We start from the raw sequence: 25,570 nt of genomic DNA, 5'->3' as shown, positions 1-25,570 counted from the left end.
CGTATTCTTCTTCTCGACTTTATTTCTTAGAATTTTGATCTGTAGGAACTGGGGAGGACCTCTGAAACCCGGTTCTAAGCAGGAACCGGTTCTAAATGAGTAAAACCCGGAGTGTCGTTGAGGTCCGGAGTTATGGGTTCTGCTATCGGTACTTTAGATGTTCTGGAGTGAGACGTCCTCGTCTCAGACCTCCTCTCTCTGTCTCTTTGTCTTTGTCTCCGGCTCGGTACAGCGTGAGGTCATCGTTCAGCTGACGATGTAGATTAAAGATTTTAGAACTTCTTGTTATGCTAATAATACTAGTACTCTCGTTGATAGGAGTATCAATGAGAGTACTAGTATCTATAGACTCCTGACGGTACTCATCCTGCTCCTCCATCTGCAGGATGTTGTAACCAAGAGAAGAAACCGGTCGCTCTGCTATCGTCATGTCACGTCTTAGTTTCCTCGTCTATTAAGCACAACAGCAGCTCTCCGGTGTTCTCATGTGTAAGAGCCAAAAACGAAGGAATGAGGTTGACCTACATTTTAACAGTACCCCCCCCCCCCCCCCCCCCCTCTCCCCTCCTGTAGCTGTGGAAATCAGACGACTTCGGGGAGACGTGGGTGTTGATCCAGGAGCACGTGAAGACCTACTTTTGGTAAGACAACCGAGACGAGAACATAAATCGAGTGTGAGACTGTACTCTGCTGCGTTCAAGGAGCCGGTAAATGTAGGAAATACAACCGTCCCAGGAAATACAAGTTGAGTCAGCATCGCTGAAGACTTATGGTTCTAGTGGGCTTTTAATTAGGAGCAAATACTGTTAAATCTATTAACGCTTCAGTGAGAGGTGACGATGAGCTGCTGGCTCGATGTTTGAGGCACAAGGTGCTTCAGTACATCAGCATGTTGGGAGGTAAAGATCATCTCCAGAAGAATAATTCCACTTATTTCTTGTCCAAAAAGTCTCAAGTTCTTCCCCATTATTCTACGGATCCACTAGCTTTTAAAAAAACACACAACAGCAAAGAGACCGGATCAATCGAAAGAGAAAGAAACATTTGTCTTTAAGGTTCCTTCCATGATGTCATCAGACACTTATAATAACAATCTGAGCCCGTCGGTAGAAGAGACGACACTTTTAGTGGACGTAACACGTTTTTTTTTTTTTTTTGGAAAACATTTTCACATCTGTCGTCTTCGCCATTAAGCAAAAAAATTGCATCCACACAAAATGGAATTGTTGAACTAGCAACCAAAACATCTCATTACATTTATCGAATATGTTTTTTTGTCAATGCATAAAGTATAAAACACATGCTGTTGAGATGCACAGATTAGATCTTATAACCTGGGCTCCACAATAAGAAACGCCACGTCGGGCTCCTAAATCTAGCCTCCTGGCTTCCTGCTCGTCTCTGCTGCTCAGTGCGGATCGAGGAACTCGTGAGAAAATGGCGGCGAGAAAAGACGAAGTTTATGAGCTAAAGTGCAAGCGAGCGTTTCAATTGTACAGGAAACAAGAGTTCAATTGGGTGGTTTTAGAGAGGATGTGGTAAACTCATTCATTCATTCACTCACTTCCACATTGGCTTCACTCTGCATAACCCTGATCCCTGTATACAAAACCAATAGTTGATCTCTTGACTCAGTAAACATGAGTTTATGAGACCATAAACTCATGTTTACAATGTTTACTGAGGTAATAAATCAAGAGAGAAGTAGAGTCATTTTCTCATAGACTTCTATACAACCAGAGGAGTCGCCCCTGGTGGTCACTAGAGAGAATGCAGCTTTAACACATGATGCTTTGACTTCAGTCCACAGAGCAAATTTCACTGGTTGCAGAAAAACCAAGATGGCGACGGCCAAATGGCTGAACTCAAGGATTCAAAACTACAGTCCTCAAACCAATAGGAGGCGTCAGGTTGACTTCGTCCTCTTCTTATGCAGTCTGTGCTTTTGTTTGATTCTTTGTGGAGAAGATCTGTTGATTATTTCAACTTATCGACTAAACAAAAAGAATGTGTATGAATGTCAGTCGGCTAAGAATTTCTTTGTTCGAGGAGAACCCTTATTGACATTATTGACGTCCGTATTTAATCCAATTTAGGTTATTAAATATGGCCCCAAATCACAAATCACAAATTTGCATTCAGTTCATGCACGAGCATCACAAACGGCTCCAAACGTCATTCATATCGGTTGCTCCTGGAGCTCAGGCAGGATAAATGCTGCTGTTGGCAACGTTACAAAATGCACTTTGAGTCGTCCAATATTTAATGTTCCGATTAGAAACGTGAACATAAATAAAAGCACTAATGTGTGAGATGTAAACGTCGGCCTTGCAGCTTCTTTGTCCTTGTGGTGCTGATGGTTGTTGAGAAACAGTCAAAGCCAGTTCCTCAGCTTTCTATTCCAACAGAGTAAGACCAGCAGGATCTCTATATACTGTACATAGTCAACTTTAACTCATTTGGACAAAAGGTCATTGATTGCTCTTCAGGTGTAGGAGCAGCCTTCTATGTTGAAGCCGATTAATTTGCACTGTTGCCGCCAGACAGACAATAAAACCAGCGATTGCATAACCCTCTTGTGCCAAACGAAATGAAAGCAGTCAGCGCACGAGGAAGTGCTAGAAAATGAGGAAACAGCATCAGACCACTCTGATGTCTGCTAGCTGATAACCCCCCCCGCCCCCAAAAAACAAACAAAAACATAAACATTTTCACATGAATAGATGTGAGTGGGAGCACCTTTAGACAGATCACATGTTATCCTCAGCGCTGCTGCTTGGTGATAAACAGATAACACACACACACACACACACACACACACACACACACACACACAGTGTTCATGCTATTACTGAGAGAATAGGACCTGAATACTGACTCAGTAAAAACCAAATACAGGAAGTATTTCTTTAAATATAACATCAATGTTGACAACAACACTTCCTCATTCGTAGGTAACGAAGCATAAACAAATGTATTCAGGGTTCAGTCTGATGTGTTTGTTGATTACAGCAAATGGAACAAACCAACATGTTTAACGTGGTGTTTAAATGTCAGGCCGTGTCGGCAGATTAAGGGAACAATCTGAGGGCCGGTTTCAGGATTAGTAAGAATGGAAAGTAGATCAAACGTCAGTTGGTTTCTAAGTTGAAGTGTCATTTTATATAGAAGGCACTCAAGCAGTTTAACAGTGAAACGTTGGTTTTAAGGGTTAAAATGGTTGAGTTATCTGCTGCGATGAAAGCGGTTGTAACATCAGTTCAAGTCGAAGAAGAAGACTTCGTTGCTTTGAACTGAAACTTTTTTCTCCTTTTTTGATTTCTGCATTTTCAAATTCTTCACTATAAAACGCTGATGCAGCAGAATCCGTCTCTTAACTTTCCTCCCGAGTGACTCCACATCTGTGTCAACACTTCTCATTATCCATTTATGAAAACTAGCTTCAGCAGCTAGGTCAGCTAATTCATGTGTGTGATCAGAGAGAAGTATGCGTTCCCACTCGTATGATAGAAGCTTCACATTTATAACCGTGCATCGTATTTCTGTAAACTCATCACGGCTCATTTTTCATCTCAGCAGGTATAATTTATTCTGTCTCCTGTCGGACAATTTTTGGTGTTCTTTGATTATGTGAAAACGAGTAATTTTAGCCGTTTCCATCGTGTATTCATGAGTCGCTTCAATTGTATTTAAAAAGACCTCCGAACACGGTGACGACCAACAGACGACGTGGATCGATGCATGCAGCCAATGGACCACGTCTTGGCGTGCTCATTTAAAACGAGGCAATGCAACTTTTTAAAGAAGAAAGAGCACATTCTTTCTGTCACAGATAAGAAGTTGAGTTGATTCGCAATTAAGAGCAACTTTGCTCAATTTAATTCACTTGTTGTGTTTATGTGCGGCGCAATTTCACGAGTCACGACAGGTTGTGAAATGGTCACAAAATGCACATTTTTGGTTTTGTTTACAGGGACATGAATTGTTTTATTTTGTGTTGCCTCAGGATGAAAATAGATAGAATTTAAAAGTCAATTAGGAGCCTTATTGGTGGTGGACAAACCAATTAAATGCATCCACATGTCTAAGCAACAGTCAGTGCAAGTGACAGTTTTTAATATGAAACAAAGACAACTTTAAATGGGCGAGAGGGGACTCATGAACTCATGAAGTTTCAGGATTATCTCAGATTTTTCGGTCAAATTGAAACCTGTGTGGACGTATTTAATCCCCCTATTAGCGCTACTCTGAGCCATTTGGCGTCCATTTGTGTCTCTGCATTGACTCATCATTCAGCCACATCGTCTCTCTCCATTTAGTCTTAAAAACACTTTATCACACTCGGTCTTCTTGGCCTGCCTGCTTGGCAGATAAGCAACAAGTTTAGTTTTGTGTTGTCATCCTGCGTTCATACATTCCTGATAGTTTCACCATTGATGGCATTCAGCGGGCCGCCAGTAGGATCTGATAAAGTCTGTTAAAGCTACACCACAGCAGTGGAACAACAGCCAAGAGTAGCTGCAAATTATCTGAGGACAAAGGCAGCGCAAGTAAAGATTGATCTTAAACTCCCCCCCACTCCCCCGTGTCCCATCCAATTTGGGTCTAATCCTGTTTGTTCTGGCTTTAGCAGGGGGCGCTACCGTTGTGCTGCAGATCAGTGTTGTGGCGTAGAAAGCCAAAGAGTCTCGAGCTGCTGCTGGATGCGTTTTTAAAAACCAACCCAATCTGATGGGTCGGTTCCTCGCCCGACTCTTAATCCTGTGATCTCACTGCTCGGAGACAGACTGAGTTAAATCCTCTGTGCATACAATGAGAAGTACAATCTCGTTTTCCATATGGATGACAGACAATGCTACAAATCCAGCAAACAGAGTGGTTTCAAATGCATTTAGAGAAACAAAGGGATCAGGGGGGAAGAGAGATGGCAGAGGGAGAAGGTCAACTAGAAAACATGGAAGGACTAAATGTCACTGCTGAAGAAAACTAAAGGAGCAAACATCATTTTTTAACTCAACATTCATGACTCAACATGCCTTTTAAGAAAACTAAGCTATCTTTGAGGTGTTACCTGGTTACGTTGCCTTGTTATGTGACCCTGTTACGTTGCCTTGTTACGTTGCCTTGTTACGTTGCCTTGTACGTTACCTTGTTATGTTGCCTTGTTACGTTGCCTTGGTACGTTGCCTTGTACGTTACCTTGTACGTTACCTTGTACGTTACCTTGTTACGTTACCTTGTTACGTTACCTTGTTACGTTACCTTGTACGTTGCCTTGTTACGTTGCCTTGTTACGTTGCCTTGTACGTTACCTTGTTACGTTACCGTGTTACGTTGCCTTGTTACGTTGCCTTGTTACGTTACCTTGTTACGTTGCCTTGTTACGTTGCCTTGTTACGTTACGTTGCCTTGTTACGTTGCCTTGTTACGTTGCCTTGTACGTTGCCTTGTTACGTTGCCTCGTTACGTTGCCTCGTTACGTTGCCTCGTTACGTTGCCCTTGTTATGTAACCTTGTCGCGCTGCCCTGTCATTGCATATGAAACAAAAATATTCATGCTATGAAAGTCTGACCTGTAAAATAGTCACATTTCTTAAAACCTCGGCTGTTGACGGTTCAACCTAAAGAGGGTGCATTTCAGGGAAACCGTGGTCGAATGGGAAACTGCCAAAACAAGGAGAGGATGGGTGTTTAGGAAGTGTTTAAAAGGAGCAGAGATTAATTCAAAGGAAGGGACGGAGACAGACTGCGAATAGCCCTCCGTGCACTCTCAGCCCAGACAGTGTCCATCGGTTGAACAGGGACCTTTGAAAGAATGCCACAGAGGCCGAGCCGACACACTGCTCCCTCTGTTCGGCTCTCGAGACTCCGGAGGAAAACACACTGCTTTTGGAAGGCAGACGATAAGACCCAGTGAACCTTCCTCATCCATTCCGGCCGACTCTCCGTGCCACGGTTCTTATTCAAACACCCTTGCTGTGCACTTGTGGCCACAAATAGTTTGACCACGCTGATATTTTCGGTTTTGAACATGCTGATGTGTCTGTATTTTTGTGCTGACATTTATTATCTTGTTCAGAGCAACAACAAAAAAATGACAAGCGCTCCAAGGATGTCAGTTTGAAGATCCATCAGTAGGATGGGTCGAACCACTTTGACACTCGTGTGTCGGAGGAGCAGAATGTCCTCAAAAGGACCCACAGTGGGACTGTTTTTTGGGAGATGGAAACAGTAGTATTCAATGTGCTGCATCCACAAAAGAGTTGTAAGACGGGAGACGATGGTATAAATACCTGTTTTGAATAAACCTAGTGTCCCATTAGCAACCGAGCTAACTCTGAGCTATTGTGACCGACTACCGCTAGCATGTTCCTGGATGCTAGTGTGTTAGCTGTTAGCGCACCAGCTCGCGTTAGTTAACAAATTACATCACCGAGATGTGCGGATGATTTTTGTAGCGCCACTTTCAGAATAGATAGATGGGTATGTAGATTAATATGTAATGCAATATGGCACATGTAAAAATTACACATAAGATGCTTGTTCAAAACAAAGAACTGTATCAGTTTCACGAGTCAAACTAAAACTTTTTACAATTCGCTTTGAATCTATTTAGACAACAGAGTTTTGTTGAAACAATTAAAACAATTTGATTTCTCTGAAAGTTGAAAAATGACTGTTGAATTATCGCCCGGGCACAGCCTCAATAAGAAGACATCAATTGAAAATGAAAAGCAATATTTATATATTGAATAATATTTAATATTTAGTAATAGGGTTTTGAGTAAAATGGTGATGTTTTGGCATCCATGTCAGTTATTTCAGTCAGAATTGGCCAACATTTGTCTCACATGTCGTCGTTTTATCTCACCTCTCTTGACTCCCCCTCCCGCTCTCTCCTCCCCCATCACAGGGGCGTGGAGCCCTACGACCCCCCCACCACGGTGCTGGTCCAGAGGCACGAGCCCCAGGGCGTCTCCACCATCCTCAGCAGCACCGACTTCTTCCAGAGCGAACAGAACCGCATGGTGATCCTGGAGCAGGTCGACAGCTTCCAGCTCCGAGACAAGTACCTGTTCGCCACCACCACGCGGGTAAGAGGGCCATATATATATTCGTCAGCCCGGATTACTCTTGATACTTGATGTTCTTCTTTAACCTCCAGGCACCAACAGACAGAACTGTAATGTAACAGCTGACGGTTCTGTTCATGTCGCTACATTTGTTAAGAGCTCACATATTGTATAACAGCTTTCTCAGCATATCAGCTATATCAGCATCGCAGTTTCCCACCTCAGCATAATGTGCAGAGTGTAACAGACTGTTGGATCAATATGAGGCTCCAGTGTTTGTGCAGAAGAAGCCTCAGACAGGCAGGCAGGCATACAGGCAGGCATACAGGCAGGCAGGCAGACGGCAAACATTATTTTGGATCTCACCTCTTATTCTCGTTTCCTTCTCGTCACAAGACGGTGTGTTGATGCTTTTATCAGTAGTGGCTGTGCACGCCACTTGCATGCTTTAAAGTCAGGAATTTAATTGAAATTTTCAGTGCAATACTGCGATAAATATGCAGTAAAATCTACTTTAACTTTCTGTCTTTCTGCTCTTCTATTTACAAGCAACATTTGATTGAGAAAGCAAGTGACGTACTGTAAATGTCACGTGTTTATGCAGATGCATGATGCATTCAGGATGCAACCACATGCAGTAGGCTTAATGAATCCCCGGTGGCTAATGTGGTCAAAGCTAACGGGTAACCCCTCTTTTCCAATTACCAACGTGGTCCAATGAGACGCAGCGGTTAACCTCAGAGTGCTGAGACGGCCAACAGCTGCTCAGTGCACAGTTGTTTGTTGCTCACGATGTGAAGCAACATGTTCGAGCCCGTTACTAAATGTATTAGCGTTTATTTTGTCAGTCTGTTATTCAAACTCTAAACCAAAGATGGCTTGTTAGAGATGCAGCTCTGTACTGTCTTGATATTTAAAGCGTCAGTCAGGATTTGGGTCTTTTTCTTGTTTAGATCGACCAACAAGGAGGTGAATGTGTCTGTGTGTGTCGTAGCTTTAGCAGCCGTACGGAAGCCCTGAGAGGCAAAGTGAGGAAAACAAATGAATAAAACAACAATAATAATAATAATTAAAAAATAATTCTGGCCATCCCTTATTTTTAAGTCGAGTCTAAATAGTTTTCTCTCCTGTTTTTATGACTTAAGAGCAGATTATAGAAGGTTTTGGCAAGATTTATATTTTTAAACATTTGTATTTGTGAACAAAAATGACCCTCTTGTGTCCAGACATCAAAATCATGTCCAGAATGCAGCATTTATAAATCTGTGCCACTTTCCCCCCTGATGAGCATGCCTGTAGAACATCACATCAATATCTTAATCACTGTAATCGAGCTCTCCGGAGCTCTCAGAGCTGAGCAGCAACTCCGTCTGGGAAATGATACCGTTAGCTCAGCAGCCAGCGGGGATGCTGGGAAACACTGACTGAAGGAGACGGATGATATCTAATATCTTCAGCTTTAACTGTCAGATGTGACTCATCAGCAGTTTGTCATTATTACTACAAATACAACAACAGAGCAGTCCCCTCTAAAGGTGCTCAGATACTTGGAGCTTTACGCTGTCGGATGCTGGAAGTAAAAAGGAAGAGCTTTGTTTGGGTTCTCAGCTTAAGCAACAACAGTTTCACAACAGGATGTGGTTGCACAGTAAAACACGTTCTCATACAGACTCAGAAGTAGTTTTGATCATCAAAACTTTATACACTGTGTGAGAAAGACATTCAGATTATAACGGCAACTTCAAAGTTCACTTTCTATCATTTCTGGAGCTTTCAGATGCTCATGGTCTTCATCCGTGCATGGTCTCCATCCGTGCATGGTCTTCATCAGTGCATGGTCTTCATCCGTGCATGGTCTCCATCCGTGCATGGTCTCCATCCGTGCATGGTCTTCATCCGTGCATGGTCTTCATCCGTGCATGGTCTCCATCCGTGCATGGTCTCCATCCGTGCATGGTCTTCATCCGTGCATGGTCTTCATCCGTGCATGGTCTCCATCCGTGCATGGTCTCCATCCGTGCATGGTCTCCATCCGTGCATGGTCTCCATCCGTGCATGGTCTTCATCCGTGCATGGTCTCCATCCGTGCATGGTCTTCATCCGTGCATGGTCTTCATCCGTGCATGGTCTTCATCCGTGCATGGTATGCAGCCCAGCTGTGATCACGTGACCTGTGTATGGAGTTTTAATGTGATAACGGGTGAAGAAGACAATGAGATTTGATTGAAAGTTGTGAATAAATATAGTAAGTGGACCTTGAGTTAACATTATTTGGTCAAACTGTCTCGTAGGTAAAGAACGAACCTTTCACGCTCACTGCAGCTCATATTCAGCTTTCTCTCCACTAACGGAGAAGATAACCTCTCCGTTAAATCAAATCAAATCCAGAAAGATTTTGAGAACGAAACCTTCTAAAATGAGTGTGTGACCTCGTACTGATCCGTCGGGGGGGTTTGCTGACATGGAAAGGACAGAGAGGCTGTGAGCACAAGAGGGCAAATATGATATAACATATGATTAATGCGACCAACACGTTAGTTTGGATTTCTGTCTGCAGTGTTTCCTCAGAGATGCCCGTGAGGAAAAAGTGACTGAAAAAATGGTTAAAAGGTTATCGAGGTGATTGACAAAGCTGCTGTTCAGGTTGTTAGTGGACTTAAAGAGCAAATGTCAAGCTGAATAGAAGCAATACGGCAGTTTAGTATGAATGGGATTTGATGACGGTAATTTATATTTTCTGCCTTCGACTTTAACCTTCTGAACCCCAAAACCCACCGGCTGGTTTGAAACCCATTTTTTCTTGAAGCAATTGTACACCGTTTATCACAGCTAGAAGCTGTAAAAACCATCATTATTGTGAGATTTTCATCTTTCCGACGGTCCTTGAACACATCATGTGCGACGAAACGCTTCCGTCAGAAAAAGCAGCAGAACCAAAGTTTAACAATGTGATATTTCACCAAAAACAGGGGAGGGGAGGCTGAAGTAGAGGATGTAAAAATGTGAATCGTTTAATATATAAAAGACGTGGAGCCTCCATTGTGTTCCAACATTGGTAACACTTGTGGACATTTAAAAAACGTTGGATATTTAGATTCCATTGTTTGCCAACTTTTGTAAAATATATTTTTAAAGAAATTCAACTTGTTTTTTTTCTCTTTTTATGAATGACGTCATCATGACTGTTGTTCTGCAGTAAAGACATGTTTGAGTCTCTACTGCTAGTCATGATGGGTCTGTTTCTTAGAGGAGCAGAACTTTATGTTACAGAGACAAAACGAGGCCACAGAGAGAGAGACATGTGACGGGAGTAAAACAACTGCCCCAACACGTCTCTGGGTTCAGAGGGTTGAGACGCACAGAGAGCTCTCAGCGAGGTTTGTCTTCCAGTTGTTTGGTTGACCCGTCTGTGACGCTTTATTATGAATCCCTCTGACCCCCCCCCTACGCAGCATTCAAGGGTTGGCCAGCCGTCCGTGCTCGGCGGGGGACCAGTGACCTGATTTGTTGGGGTCCTATGCGTTGACCGATGGGCTATCCTGACCCTAACTACTCGAGGTCAACGCCTAACCTCAACCCGGTCGTCTCGGCCTCAACCGGCCACGCAGGGCCGGTCTTGCCAAGTAGAGCAGCGGGATTGATGGCCTCCCTCCTCTCTGAGCTCTGAATGTGACCCCCCAGAGCTGAAGAGAGCTGATTAAACCCGTGAGACAGACCAGCACAGACGCTGCCCTCTGGGGCTCGTATAGAACTGGAATGGAAAGGATCCAGACTGACCCGTCACAAAGCATCAGCTCTTTCAGCCACTTACTGCTGGTAGAAGCTGCTGCTAGCAGAGCTATACATCTATATGTCCTTCCCTGCTCATTCGCTATAAACAGAACTGTTCTTCCATCCCGTCTCGGTTGCTCTCCCTGCTCTTCTGTCTCTGCCTCGCACTAATAGGATTAGAATAATGGAATATCACAAGTGCTGTTGGCAGTGCCGAGCTGCTTAAGCCAATTAAAGAGACAGAAACGGAGAGTTTTATCTAACAACGGGGAATCCTGAGCAATGGAGCGCTAATCAGACCCTTGAAGGTCCCGGCCTCTGGTCCCGTCGAGGACACCAAAGGGGGAAGATAACTGGCTTAGTAGATGTAATGGGGAAGTCAATAAGGCCCGTTCCCTGCTGCTCACAGTCATCTGTTGGACATATTCCCTCTCGTTAGATCACTGATTCTCTGCAAAGACGTCACAGAGAAGGAAACAGGAAGTGGAGGATTGGAGGAATGATGCAGCGTATATTTCTAGTGGTTTCTGAAGCTCTTGCTTACTTTCAGTTCCTTCAAGCGTTCAGTTCAGTGAACACCTCAGACTGTTGGAAGGTTCCTGGCACCGGCCTCTTCTGTGTTTTGGTGTATTGCAGGAAATTCCCAGAAGAGATACGCTGGTATTTAGAGCTACATGTTCCCGTTTTAAACCAGTCAGAAGTATAGTGCATCAACAACGGCTGTACCATTATGGTAAAACATGCTAACCAGTTCAGTTATACTAATGCCACATTGATACAACTCAATATAAATGCAGGAAGAAGCAGTCAGATGAATCTTTCTTTGTTTCTTGAGTTGGTCTAAGAAGTCCTGATTTCACTGATTCCAAACCTTCGTCTTCAGATGGTTCAGAAACATCGGTCGGAGACGACGTGTGCTGGTTACCATATTTCTAGATTCTCAAGTATTTGGTCTAGAGATGAACCAATATGGATATCGGTCCAATATTGAGTCAAATAGCTGGATGGGGTATCTGTGACATATCTGTGACTCCCCCCATGTTCTTTTGTTTTTGTCTGCGCTGTGTGCGCCATTTTTCTACGTTTTTATAGAGCTTGACGCCGACAAATGTCCTGAACACAACAAAATAAGCAAATGCAGGCAGATTGATTCGAAGGGAGTATTTAAAGAATCCAACATGCACGATAAAGATCCAGATCCCCTCACAGAGAACAGAGTGTCATTGCATTGGGCCGGTGGGGCATGAAGACGTAGCCGATGATCCTCGAGGCTCATTGACTGAACGAACGCACGTGAAGGTCTGAGAGGACGCACATTTACAGCAGCAGAAAGCACTTCGCCTCGGACGGTTTGGCTTCTGACATTTACAGCTTGTTTCGGTGTCAGTGAAGGTACCTTTTGCTATTATGAAATTTAAACCTTTTAAAAATAAAAAACATGCGCTCATCCTCTGGGCCTCTCATTGACAGACATCTACCTGTTTACTGTGTGGGGTGGAGCGCTCACTGTGGGGCATTGTGGGTAACAGGAGAATGTTAAGGCTGTACTTGTGTTTAGTGTAAGGAGATATATATATATATATATATATATATATATATATATATATATATATATATATATATATATATATATATATATATATATATATATATATATATATATATATATATATATATATATATATATATATATATATATATATATATATATATATATATATATATATATATATATATATATATATATATATATATACATACAATATTTTGTAACTTGTATCGCTGCTCAAGAACGACTTTGTTTACATACAAGAATAATAAAAGAGTGTTGATTATTTTCTTAATTAATTGTCTTTTTTTCCTCACAAAATAATCAAAAGGAACCAGTAAGAGTATCGATGATGATGCTAACGCTACCCGTGGCTACTCTCAGGGCGCAGTGTTGTAGGTAGAGTGCTGCATCACGTTGCCTCCCGGGATCTGTGCGTTGAGAGAGGATCAGCTCCACAGAACACAGAGTGGAATGTGTGGCTCACTTTCAGTAGCCGTTGCAAAGCACTCTGTGGTTTCAGTGGAAACGTATATAACGGCCACAAGTGAAAACACAGCTGACGTTCTCCCGTACAAATGTTCCCTCTTGACCTAAAAACCTTGATTAATATATAACAAAACATCTTATTCCTGAGTCCCAGAGGACGGGAATAGTTTACTATAATCTTTCTGCTTCCTCTACCTCTCCTCTGGTATTCTACATTATCTGATGCTGTATGGACCTTTTCTCTTTCTCCGTTCCCTCCATTTGTCTCGGTGTAGTCGCTGCTTTGCTTTCACAGCACACCACACAGAGGACGTGAACACTACGCTAGATAAATCAATAGGCTGAAAGGAAGAGGCTGAAATGCTCTGCTGGGGGCTGGGGGGGGTGCTCAAGCAGGATGGACACAAATCCTTCTAAAGGACACACACACACACACACACACACACACACACACACACACACCAGCACCACTATGTTAGAGCGGAGGTGAAACCATCTGAATCAGTATTACTGGAACACTGAATGTGTCCAGATGCTGCTTTATATCCTAATGTCTGCAGCAGTGAACACAGAAGTACTTGCTGACTTTACAGGATCGGTGTCGGTCCTTAAATGCACCAAATATTCAGTTTTTTGCCCTCATTCCAAAAAAGACAATCTTCCACTAATCTTCCTGTTCATATGCAGCCGTGCAGATTCTGATTAACGTAAACCTCCTCCTCATCACCGGGTCCAGTGAATCCCACGTCAGCTGTGTTTGACGGGTCGATGCCCTAAGATGTCGTTTATCACGTCTAAATATGTAAAAGTTAAACGACTTCGCATCAAACTATGTGTTCTCTCAGCGTGTTCCGGAGGTGGAGGACTTGTTGGACCTCCTTCATTCCTTCAAACAGCTTCTCTAAAAGATATTTGTTCATATGGACCTGTTGATCTCCAAGTCATATACTGTGTATATATATATATATATACATGTCCAAAGAATGATCAGTTTGTGTCTGCAGGTTGTGAACATGAATTAAGATCAGCAGGTTTGTAAAACACGAGCACATCAAAGTAGATCCTCTGTGTTTCACAAAGACGCTGTAGACGTGATGAAGAGCTAACCAGGGCTCCACACGTTGCACTCTCACTAAACCAACGAAAGAGAAACTGTTTTTACGAGTATTTGTGAAACCGATAACGGTAACTAAACCAGTGCTCCTGATTACAGATCTAAACTGATCGTTTGGTTACTTACAAATGTTTAAAAAAGCTAAATCTAACGAGATTCCAGAAGAGAGTAGATTCAGATTAACAGAAGGCTTTCAGCCCTCCGATCTGATCTATTAGAGGCTGGAAGCAACGACTGACTAATGATTAATAAAAGTCCAGTTTCGTGTCTTTAGAGCTCAGCTCACTGACATCTGGTCCGACTTCTTTCTTGGACTTCTCTCTCCTGATTTCTCTCTTTTTAACTCCCTAATGGTCCTTTCTGTCTCTCTTCTTCCATTTTCTAACTATCCTTTAAATACAATCTCTCTCTCTAGAGGTGTTGCTGTGAAAGCCTTGAACAGGGTGGTCCAAAGTAAACCACTGTGATGAGGAGGACGGAGAGAGGCTTGATGGTTTATTCACAGCCATGACGATAGATTAGAATACTGAAGATAAAACGGTGTTTAATGAGGCGAGTTAATGTTAAACTATAAAGATCTAGTAACGCAGACAGACAGTCCTTAAATCAGGTCAGACAGAGATGTCTGTGCAGATAAACAGGAACGAGGAAGTCTAGAAGGTGGAGTTACCCAATCTGTAGCGGAAGAACAAGAATTTCCAAAATCTGAACCCTTATGACCGAGAAATCATGTAACGTGATGATATACGAAGAACCGCACACCTCTGTGAACTCGACCCTCTCTTTGTGGAGGTGCAGACGTGGCAGTGCTCATCATCAGGGAGTCCATCGCGCTCTGCAAGGAGAACGCCTCCGATTTGTTTTTCAGGAAACGGTTTCCAGTCTCTTTCTGTCTCATAATGAAATGTTCCAGAAGACGCTTTTTAAAACACGTAATATCGACTAAAGCACTCAATGTACAGACGGATAGAGCTGCTGTTAGGTTGTGTATGAATATGTTAATATAAGCGTGTATATATGTATACTTATGTATATGCATGTGTGTGTATATATATATATATATATATATACTGTATATATGTGTATATGTATACAGAACCACAGACTACTTCCAAACAGCATAAGACCCTGTGTATCCGGTGTATCCCTCCACATACACTTTGTGCATCATGTCAGCGCTGTGCTGATGCATGCTGGGTAGTTCATTCGTCATGGTGTAAATGAAAACAAAAGCTGGAGTCAGAAGCCGTCTCTGTTCTCCATCACCGTCTCTCTCGCTCTCTCTCTCTGTCTCTCTGTCTCTGTCTGTCTCTGTCTGTCTCTGTGTCTGTCTCTCTGTTGTCTGGTCTGCATGACTATAATTCATCTTCCTCATGTATTCGTAATGACGATGAAGACGTGTCTTTAGAGATTGTCTCACACGCTCACTGAAACAGATTCTTGTGTCTTTTCTTAAGTCTGGACGTTTGATGTTTTCTCAATGAGCTGTTGAGCTCTGAGCTGCTGGGACGTTAAGACAGAACAACATCATCGGGACAGATAATCTGTCCTCCAGTGTCTTGTATAAATACATAAATGCTGAGTAGTTGAATGAACCGTGTCTGGCTCTGTGTCCTCCGTCTCTCCAGAAACTCTTTGGCAGCCACGAAGCGTCGTCCGTCCAGCTCTGGGTCTCCTACAACCGCCAGCCAATGAAAGCCGCCCAGTTTCGGACCCGACACCCAATCACAGTGAGTCTCTTTGACGTGTGCTCTCAGCAGACATGTACAGGAGTGAGGAACCGATGCTGAAGTCGGGCCGCGTATCCATCGACCCTCAACACTTCATTTTGGTACAAACTGAAATGTGGCGCATCAGTTTCTGATCAGATTTGTCTTGTTTGTGTTCTTTAATGACTTAGTGTCTGACTTGTACTATTATATTACTCAAATATTAAAGCTTCCACAGAGGGACACACAAAAGACATTTATACTGTTGTAATGTAATTATCTGTAAACTCATATCTCATATTCATGAACTACTTTATTACCTTCATAGAAACCCTGTAAAGACACGAGTCAAGTATTAAATGAATTATAAAGAAACAAAGGTTGAATATCCTGTAAACTCTGAGCATGTACGCTAGTTATACAAACTCTAAACAATTATTATAAAAATAGTAATAGAATACGACTACCACTACTAATTGTAATCATATTTTGTATTAATAATCATTTTAATAATAATTGTAATAATATAGTTTTATAATAATTTTAATAAGGACACTTCTTAATAATAATAATTTTTAATATATTACAATTTGAATACGTTTTTTAATAATTTTAATAACACTTTTTAATAATAATTTTAATTATACAAATGTTAATAATACTCTGAAGTCAGAGTCCTCACATCCTCAGCTCTGCTTTACTTCAGTCTGTTGAAATGTAAATGCTGTGTATGAACTTTGTGACTCGTTTCTAAAAATATGAAACAACACAATCGACATCCTGATTGTGATGGAAGAACCGCCTACATTACCCAGAATACACCTCCCTGTTGACTGTGTGATGTCCAGTCACGTCTCATCAGACTGTAGTGTGGTGACCTCATGATGACCTCATCTCTGTCCTCACAGGAGTACTACATCGCAGACGCGTCAGAGGACCAGGTGTTTGTGTGTGTGAACCACCTGAACAACGTCACACACCTGTACATCTCAGACACGCAGGGTCTGTCCTTCTCCCTGTCTCTGGAGAACGTGCTGTACTTCAGTCCTGAGGGCTCGGGCAGCAACACGCTCATCAGGTACCACACACACACACACTCATCAGGTACCACACACACACACACTCATCAGGTACCACACACACACACACTCATCAGGTACCACACACACACACACTCATCAGGTACCACACACACACACTCATCAGGTACCACACACACGCACACACACACTCATCAGGTACCACACACGCACACACACACGCACACACACACTCATCAGGTACCACACACGCACACACACACGCACACACACACTCATCAGGTACCACACACGCACACACACACGCACACACACACTCATCAGGTACCACACACGCACACACACACGCACACACACACTCATCAGGTACCACACACGCACACACACACTCATCAGGTACCACACACGCACACACACACTCATCAGGTACCACACACACGCACACACACACTCATCAGGTACCACACACGCACACACACACGCACACACACACTCATCAGGTACCACACACACGCACACACACACTCATCAGGTACCACACACGCACACACACACGCACACACACGCACACACACACTCATCAGGTACCACACACGCACACACTCATCAGGTACCACACACACACACACACGCACGCACGCACACACTCATCAGGTACCACACGCACACACACACACACACACGCACTCATCAGGTACCACACACACACGCACTCGTATACACACACACACACACACACACACACGCTCATCAGGTACCACACAGACACGCGCACACACACACACACACACACACACTCATCAGGTACCACACACACACGCACACACACACACACACACACACACACACACACTCATCAGGTACCACACCCACACACACACTCATCAGGTACTACACACACACACACACACACACTCATCAGGTACCACACACACACACACACACACACTCATCAGGTACCACACACACACACACACAACCAAACACACTCGCATATACACGTACACATAAACACACACGTTATCTAACGATTATTAAAACCTGTTAGGCTGGTTAGTACACAAACATTTAGTGAGTGAGTTAGTTTAATTCTTAATATGTATGTAGTAGATAAATATCAGTATTAATGAGCTGCCTTTGTTTTTGTATAAGTAGCAGAATGAAGCAGATGTTTAGCTTCAGTTTAAATGAATCACATTCTGCATGTTGCTGGTAGTTGAGCAGATCACCTGATCACACAGGCTTATTAAACGTAATGCTCCTTTATCTAATAACAGACGATCTATCCATCCGTCTGACCTCTGACCTCTGCGTTCCTTGTTTTACTGATCACTCTTCATCGTAATCGCATCAAAAAGCTCTCGTGTTGTTTTGGCAGATTCTCTCTGTGTGTGTGAGTGTGTGAGACTGACACTGTGTGTGTGTGTGTGTGTGTGTGTGTGTGTGCGTTTTCTTACATCATATCTGAAGTGTGAGCTTCCTGTTTACGTCGCTCTTCGGCTGTAATTTAAAAACGCTGATGTAGTTTAGTTCAGCTGTTTGTGCTGCGGTGTCGTGTATGTAATGTAAGAAATGAGCAACACGTTCAGACTTAAACCTCTGCTGTAACAGTAAATGGTGTTTTAAGGCAAAGTAAAACATTGATCCGTCTGATTTGACGTTTTATCAGCAACTTTGGCAAATTAAAGAAAAAAATATATATTTATTTTTCTTTGATGTACAAAAGTTGCTTATATTTAATAATTATATTTATAATAATTGTATTTATAATAATTGTATTTTACTAAACACAAAGATGAAATAAAGAAGACTTTGATCATTTTATTCTTTTCTGGGTTCTTTCAGATTAAAATGTGGATCATTTATATATTTATTTAACTATGCTGTTCACACATTTGATAGACATATTTATTAAATTGGTGCCACATGACCAGAGAAAAAGGGTCTGTGCTAAGAAAACCTACAACTACCAGAATGCACTGGGGCATCTCTTGGTGCTGAAACACGGAGGGCAGTTAAACATTGTTTGTTTAACTTCCCCCAAGACAAGAAAAGATAGAAGTTTATCGACCCGGAAAGAAATTATTGTGCCATAATTTCATGAAAGATTACAAAAAACAATAGAAACATTTATGAACAATATAATTATTAAGTGTCAAAGAAGTACGGTGAATAGATAAAGTTGTCTGATGTTCCCATGATGACGGGTCCTCCTCTGTGTTTCAGGTACTTTGCCAACGAGCCTTTTGCGGACCTGCACCGCGTGGAGGGGCTGCGGGGAGTCTTCATCGCCACGCTCATCAACGGCTCGGTCAGCGAGGACAACATGCGGTCCGTCATCACGTTTGACAAGGGGGGGACGTGGGAGCTGCTTCAGCCGCCTGCTGCCGACAGCCTGGGAGGAACCGTGGACTGTCAGGTACACGACCAAACCCAAAGTCCTCAAGGATCTGAGTCATGAAGTAGCTTTCCTGTTGTCATCCACTGTTTCTATGGGGATAAGGTTCTCATCTAATCACCTTGTGAGTTCTCATCTGTTGCACCAAAGCTTCATGTGTTAAAGCTGCATTCTCTCTCGTGTCCACCAGGGGGCGACTCCTCTGGTTGTATAGAAGTCTATGAGAAAATGACTCTACTTCTCTCTTGATTTATTACCTCAGTAAACATTGTAAACATGAGTTTATGGTCTCAATCTCTAGTTTCAAGTCTTCTTCAATACAGCATGATGTTCATTTAGTACATTATGGTCCATTTAGAGTCAAACAGACCATAAAGCAGGGGATGCTTTAGGGCGGGGCTACACGGTGATTGACAGGTCTCTACCAGAGACGTATACGGCGTCTCTACGTCACTCCTCCTCAGTCCTAATATGGTCACTTCCTGTTCACTGGTTGCAAAAGATCACTTCTTATATACAGTCGGAGGGTGTTTTGCACAGATGCTGATGGTTTCAGCTAACTGTGTAGTTTCTGTGGAGAATAACGTGGTTTGGTTTTATGAAAACGTCATCTGACTTTCCCCTCCTCTCCTCCTCCTCCCCTCCCCTCCTCCTCCAGCTCGGTAAAGGTTGCTCCCTCCACCTGGCCCAGCGCTGGAGCCAGCTGTTCAACATCCAGCTGAGGAGGATACCGATTTTATCCAAGGACTCGGCACCTGGACTCATCATGGCCACAGGTGGGACGACAAAGCAGCGACATCACTGATAAAGACGGGGTTTCAAGAAACACATGAGCTTAAAAAAATCCAGTCTACGCTTTAGTGCAAGAGTCGAGCACGGCTCCATGTGAGCGCTAAACTTCCCTCCTCATCTCTGTGCCTTTGAACGCACCATCCATATTCCTTTAGACCACATGAATCAGAGTAATGTTTGCATCACAGACTGTGCCTTTAAACCGCAGATTAATCTCTTTCCTGATCTACTCGATCGGACCATAAATCCTTGGTATCTGTGCGACGGATCGTTTGTAAAAGGTATCTTTTGGCAGGAATGTCTTCATGAGTAAAAGTGAGTCAAGGCCTTTGGGTGCCCTCTGTTGGAGGAAGGTCTCACTGACTTGCTTGTGTTTTAGTTTTGCAGCAGCTTCCTCTTGGTCTGATCAGTCCGCCTGTAGACAGGAAGTCCTCCTCTGTGGTAAATGAGCCGTCTTCTGTCTTCCTGTGTTGCTTTGATACACAGGACATACGGTAGCACTCTGTGGAGAAGGTGCTAGAAGCTTCTTGTTCGGTGTGACAGAAGTTAGTTGTACCTCAGCTGAGTCAAGATAAGTTTTTTTTACTGTGAAAATGGAACAAAACAACTTAAGTTTCAGTGCTCGAGACTACGAGGTCGCCCCACCACGTGCACGCTTTGACGTACAAAGATAAAGATATGCAACACAGGATTTCTCGAACAAGTTTAGAAACGTTGTCGGCTTTAATACATTAGATCGGACGCCACTAGATACGGCTCCACTGCTGTTGACTGTTGCAGACGGGTGGATTCATCAGAGTGAAGAGTTCCTCTCTTCACAGCTGGTGGAGAGCATTGATTTGTTGATGCTCTCCAGTTTCTAGGAGACCGCTTCCCCTGCACGAAGTCAGTCACGCTAATTAAATTCTTATTGGAGGAGGAGGATGAAGAGGGGTGATCTCCGGCTCCATGCGCTTCGTTATCGCTCTCCAACAGATGAGCTAATTACGGCTGCAGCGGCCTCTCAAACAAACACCAGCTGCACAGATGTGTTTACACACAACAAGCTGAACAAGCTGCTCTGGTGATTGTTGGGCTGGATATTCATTCAGAGGAGACACGTTGATCACATTCAAAGGTCTGCAGCAATCTGTTGACGACATATTATCTTATTTCTCTGCTTTTTGTTGTAGTCATGGTCACACTATACCTCCAACCTGGATGTGGTGTCTGTCTGCGGGGGTTAAACACCTTTCAGTAACCGAGTTACTCGAGGAATCGTTTCCGCTCATATCTGCAAGGTCTCCGGTTCGATTCCAGCCTTGGGACCTTAGTTGCATGTCAGAAATCTTGTGATATTGGATTTCTCTCCATATCTTCCAGCCCTCTGGAGCTCATCCTATCATCTAACATGCAGCTCTGCAGCAATCACGAGAGCCTTGGTCCGTGGCCTCTATACGTTTGAGTTCATTCTGTTTCTGTGTGAAGGCCTGAACACATTGCTCCTGCTGATCTGCCTCATTGAATAACAGCAAACTGTCTGAGGAAAGGATTTGTCAGTGCATACACACATACACACATACAGAATGCTACGGTTTTGAATTCTTCGGTTACAAGTTTTTCCACATGTGAAAGCAAAAGCAGCGGCCACATCGAGTCTGTCATATTGTAATGTGTGTGTGTGTGTGTGTGTGTGTGTGTGTGTGTGTGTGTGTGTGTGTGTGTGTGTGTGTGTGTGTGTGTGTGTGTGTGTGTGTGTGTGTGTGTGTGTGTGTGTGTGTGTGTGTGTGTGTGTGTGTGTGTGTGTGTGAAATGCCTTTTTGTCCTCTGATTGCAGGATCTGTCGGCAGAAACTTGGCCAACAAGCCCAACGTGTACGTATCCAGCAGCGCCGGAGCTCGCTGGAGAGAGGTCAGTACGAAACGTGACACCGACGACGAGAACAACAAACCGCTCGTCTGTCAGAGAGAGTTCCCGACACGTCGCGGTCAATTTCATTCCAGTGCTCGTTTAAGAACGCAGGAATTATGAACCTTCTGTTCTTTAAACCCGGACTGCGGCTCAGAGTGTAACTCGCTTCTGTTTTACTGCAGTGCGTCTCAGTGTTATGTCAGGTGCACTTTAAGACGTATGAAGAACTTTGAAAATGTTACTGCTTTAGCAGCGGTGGAATATAACAGAAGTACATTCAGGCCACTCGAGGACTGTACTTAGGGTATATTTCCATTTTATTTAACGGTGTACTTGCTTTACTTTATACTGCTAGTAATACTGAAGACGTGTTGTGATTCGATGACTTTGTGTTATTGGGGCAAAGATAGAGCAACAGATCACAACACTCACGCTTGATGATCGTTGATGATCCGTATTAACAGATACAGATCTTTGTTGTTTCATTATAGCAGCGCGTCCACAAGGATCCATCCGTCACAAAAATCATTTCAACCGTCAGAAATACTAACTGTTATCCTTTTGCTGTTTGTAGACGTCTATGGTGGTTTTTTTCTTCATAAAAACACAATTCAAACGACAAGGAAATAAAAGATTGTATTTTTGTGGATTAGTATTAGCTTAATGGTATCCTTAACAGGTCATAATTATTAGTAAAACTTTATTTACACTGTGATGGTTAACAGTAAACTTTGTCATTTGTCCGTTACACCGCTCGTCAAAGATCTTTGTCCTGCAGATATCTGCACTTCACAATGAACTTCGTGGAGTATTGTGTGTTTTCTGTTCCGATAGTTCTAGCGGACGTGTTTTCTGTTTTCCAGGCCCTGGCAGGCCCTCACTTCTACACATGGGGGGACCACGGTGGTATCCTGATGGCCATCGCTCAGGGAGGATCCACCAAACAAGTGAAGTGAGTCCAAGTGAAGGTTCATAAATAATATGTCATCATCCATATCATCATATCATCATTAGTGTGAAGCAGCTTGTTGCAGAGGAAGAAGACAAATAGACCCTCCCTCAGTAAACAGAGGTCTAATATAACACCTGTATGCCAACAGCAGCTATTCATATTCATGTGCAGGTGATGACATAATTAAATATATTATGTAAATATAATGTGAAAACAGTTCCTGTACTCTTGTTAATCAGTAACTTGTTCTTACCTTCAAATACACAAATGTCAATACAGCCGGGTTAAATATGCAGACATGCTGCCTTATTACCCCCCATATTCATATTTAATGTCTTGCTGCTGTTTAATCAAAGAATGCGTGGCTAGGCTGCAGATGAGAGGAAATTATGGACAATAAGCAGCTGGGAAACGGCTGAAAGGTCGTTGTTGCTTCATCCCCCCGACCCCCCAAAAATGCATGTTTTCTGGAAACAATCGCCAAAACGTCACCGTTTATCTGAACCAAAAGCTGTAAAAACTGTCATTATCGTCAGATTTTCATTTTTCCAATGGTCCTTGAACACGTCGTGTTCCATCAGAAAAAGAAACCGAAACGAAGCATCAACAACATTTTATTCTTCATGTTGTCATTATAAATGTCTCCTCTAATAAAGAGTTCACTTTAACCTGAATGTGTAAAAACATTAAAGTGTGAAACTATGACGTCATGATTGATTCATCTGAGACCAACAGTCATGTGACTACAAGGAGGAGACACTCTGACTGAACTACAGGAAGTGAACACAGAGAGGAGAGGAGAGAGGAGAGAGGAGAGGGGAGGAGAGGAGAAGAGGAGAAGAGGAGAGGAGAAGAGGAGAGGAGAGGGGAGGGGAGAGGAGAGAGGGGAGGGGAGGAGAGAGGAGAGGAGAAGAGGAGAGGAGGGGAGGGGAGGAGAGGGGAGGAGAGGAGAGGAGAGAGGAGAGGAGAGGAGAAGAGGAGAGGAGGGGAGGAGAGGAGAGGGGAGGGGAGAGGAGGGGAGAAGAGGGGAGAGGAGGGGAGAAGAGAAGAGGAGAGGGGAGGAGGGGAGGAGAGGAGAGGAGAGGAGAGGAGAGGAGAGGGGAGAGGAGGGGAGAAGAGGGGAGGAGGGGAGGAGAGGAGAGGAGAGGAGGGGAGGGGAGGAGAGGAGAGGGGAGAGGAGAGAGGGAAGAGAGGATGTAAACATGTGACATGTTGGATGTATAGATTCTATTGTTTTACAATTTTTGTAAAATAAATGATCAAAGAAGTTTTTTCTGATTGATGTCATAATAACTGTTATTCTGCACTAAAGACATGTTTGAGTCTTGGGTGGATTTATTAAATAATACGTTACACATCGTCACCATCAGGTTCAGCACCAACGAAGGAGAGACGTGGTTCGACTTCCAGTTCTCGGACCGGGCGGTGTACGTGTACCAGCTGCTCACCGAGCCCGGGGAGAAGAGCACCATCTTCACCATCTTCGGCTCCTACGCCGACCAGCGGCACGGCTGGCTCATCCTGCAGGTCAACACCTCCGACGTCCTGGGTAGGTAGGAGAGGGAGAGAGGAGACGGCTGCAGCCGGTGTGCAGCTTCCTGTTGAGGCTGCTCTCCTTTTTGTTGAGGAGACAGATGTGTTTAATATGTCAACTCGTAACATAACAAAGCAGAGAAACAGCTGTTTTTTCGGGTTAAACCGAGACGACTGCCTCCAGTTAGTTCCGCTTGTCTTTGAGAAGACACTAAAACTAAACCGTTTACAGAGTCGGTATCATGAGCTTGATAATAATTGTCTGAGTGTGGTAACGTATTGCAGAAATTGCCGTGTGCAAAGAAAGAGCTTAACAGTAACTCTTGAGTCCCACGTCAAAGTCTCATACCTACAGATGTTCTTCTTTATCTTCTGTCTCCAGGTGTTCCGTGTTCTGACGCCGACTACAAGCGCTGGTCTCCGTCAGACGAGCACGGGAACGAGTGTCTGCTGGGCCGAGAGGTGACGTTCAAGAGACGAGCGCCTCACGCCACGTGCTTCAACGGAGAGGACTTCGACCGGCCCGTCTCCGTCGCTAACTGCTCCTGCACGCGGCTGGACTACGAATGGTGAGAGGAAGCCAGCCGGCAGAGTGCTGATGTTCATCAGCGTTTGTTCTCTGAGTCTCAATCCCGTTAGTTTATGTGTTCTTCTGCTGCGACATTACAGATAGAGTCCGATTCCTTTCATCATCCTTTAAACGTCTCCAACAGAGCTGGAGTCCACCTGAGACTGAGACTCATCAATTCACTTCTTTCTGAATTTGATTTTAAACACAAAACTAATTGTGACCCAAAAACCAATTAGTGCGGACCAAACATTTTGTCTTCACCTACAACCATTTCATGTTCACTCAGACGTTTGTTTCTCCTTCTTCCTCCTCTCCTTTCTTCCTCCCTCTTTTCCTCCTCCTCCTCCTCTCAGTGACTTTGGCTTCAAGCTGAGTGAGGACTTGTCGCTGCAGGTGTGTGTTCCCGACCCCGAGTTCTCCGGTGACCTGTACGCTCCTCCGGTTCCGTGTCCGGTCGGCACAACTTACCGACGCAGCAAAGGGTGAGCAGAGCAGAGCCTCCGTGTTCATAAAGGGTGAGCAGAGCAGAGCCTTCATGTTCATAAAGGGTGAGCAGAGCAGAGCCTTCGTGTTCATAAAGGGTGAGCAGAGCAGAGCCTTCATGTTCATAAAGGGTGAGCAGAGCAGAGCCTCCGTGTTCATAAAGGGTGAGCAGAGCAGAGCCTCCGTGTTCATAAAGGGTGAGCAGA

At 43.7% G+C, this 25,570-nt stretch overlaps 1 protein-coding gene across 3 annotated transcripts in view; it reads left to right on the top strand.

Moving 5' to 3' along the window:
- Window positions 1-25,570, top strand: part of sorl1 (sortilin-related receptor, L(DLR class) A repeats containing) — a 58,596-nt gene that overhangs the window by 13,121 nt on the left and 19,905 nt on the right. For all 3 annotated transcript variants that reach the window (XM_076081978.1, XM_076081977.1, XM_076081976.1), the window contains exons 5-15: window positions 574-641; window positions 6,914-7,094; window positions 15,625-15,726; window positions 16,614-16,783; window positions 18,972-19,164; window positions 19,802-19,919; window positions 21,752-21,825; window positions 22,689-22,777; window positions 24,148-24,326; window positions 24,693-24,879; window positions 25,235-25,363. In XM_076081978.1, coding sequence (XP_075938093.1) covers window positions 574-641; window positions 6,914-7,094; window positions 15,625-15,726; window positions 16,614-16,783; window positions 18,972-19,164; window positions 19,802-19,919; window positions 21,752-21,825; window positions 22,689-22,777; window positions 24,148-24,326; window positions 24,693-24,879; window positions 25,235-25,363 — 1,490 coding nt within the window. The remainder of the gene's footprint in view (window positions 1-573; window positions 642-6,913; window positions 7,095-15,624; window positions 15,727-16,613; window positions 16,784-18,971; window positions 19,165-19,801; window positions 19,920-21,751; window positions 21,826-22,688; window positions 22,778-24,147; window positions 24,327-24,692; window positions 24,880-25,234; window positions 25,364-25,570) is intronic.

The sequence above is a fragment of the Anarhichas minor genome, unplaced genomic scaffold, assembly GCF_050575085.1.
Source record: "Anarhichas minor isolate MPS153535 unplaced genomic scaffold, ASM5057508v1 ptg000088l, whole genome shotgun sequence".
Taxonomy (NCBI): domain Eukaryota; kingdom Metazoa; phylum Chordata; class Actinopteri; order Perciformes; family Anarhichadidae; genus Anarhichas; species Anarhichas minor.
The sequence above is the reverse complement of the archived record's forward strand: the minus strand, read 5'-3'. Positions and strand labels throughout refer to the sequence as shown.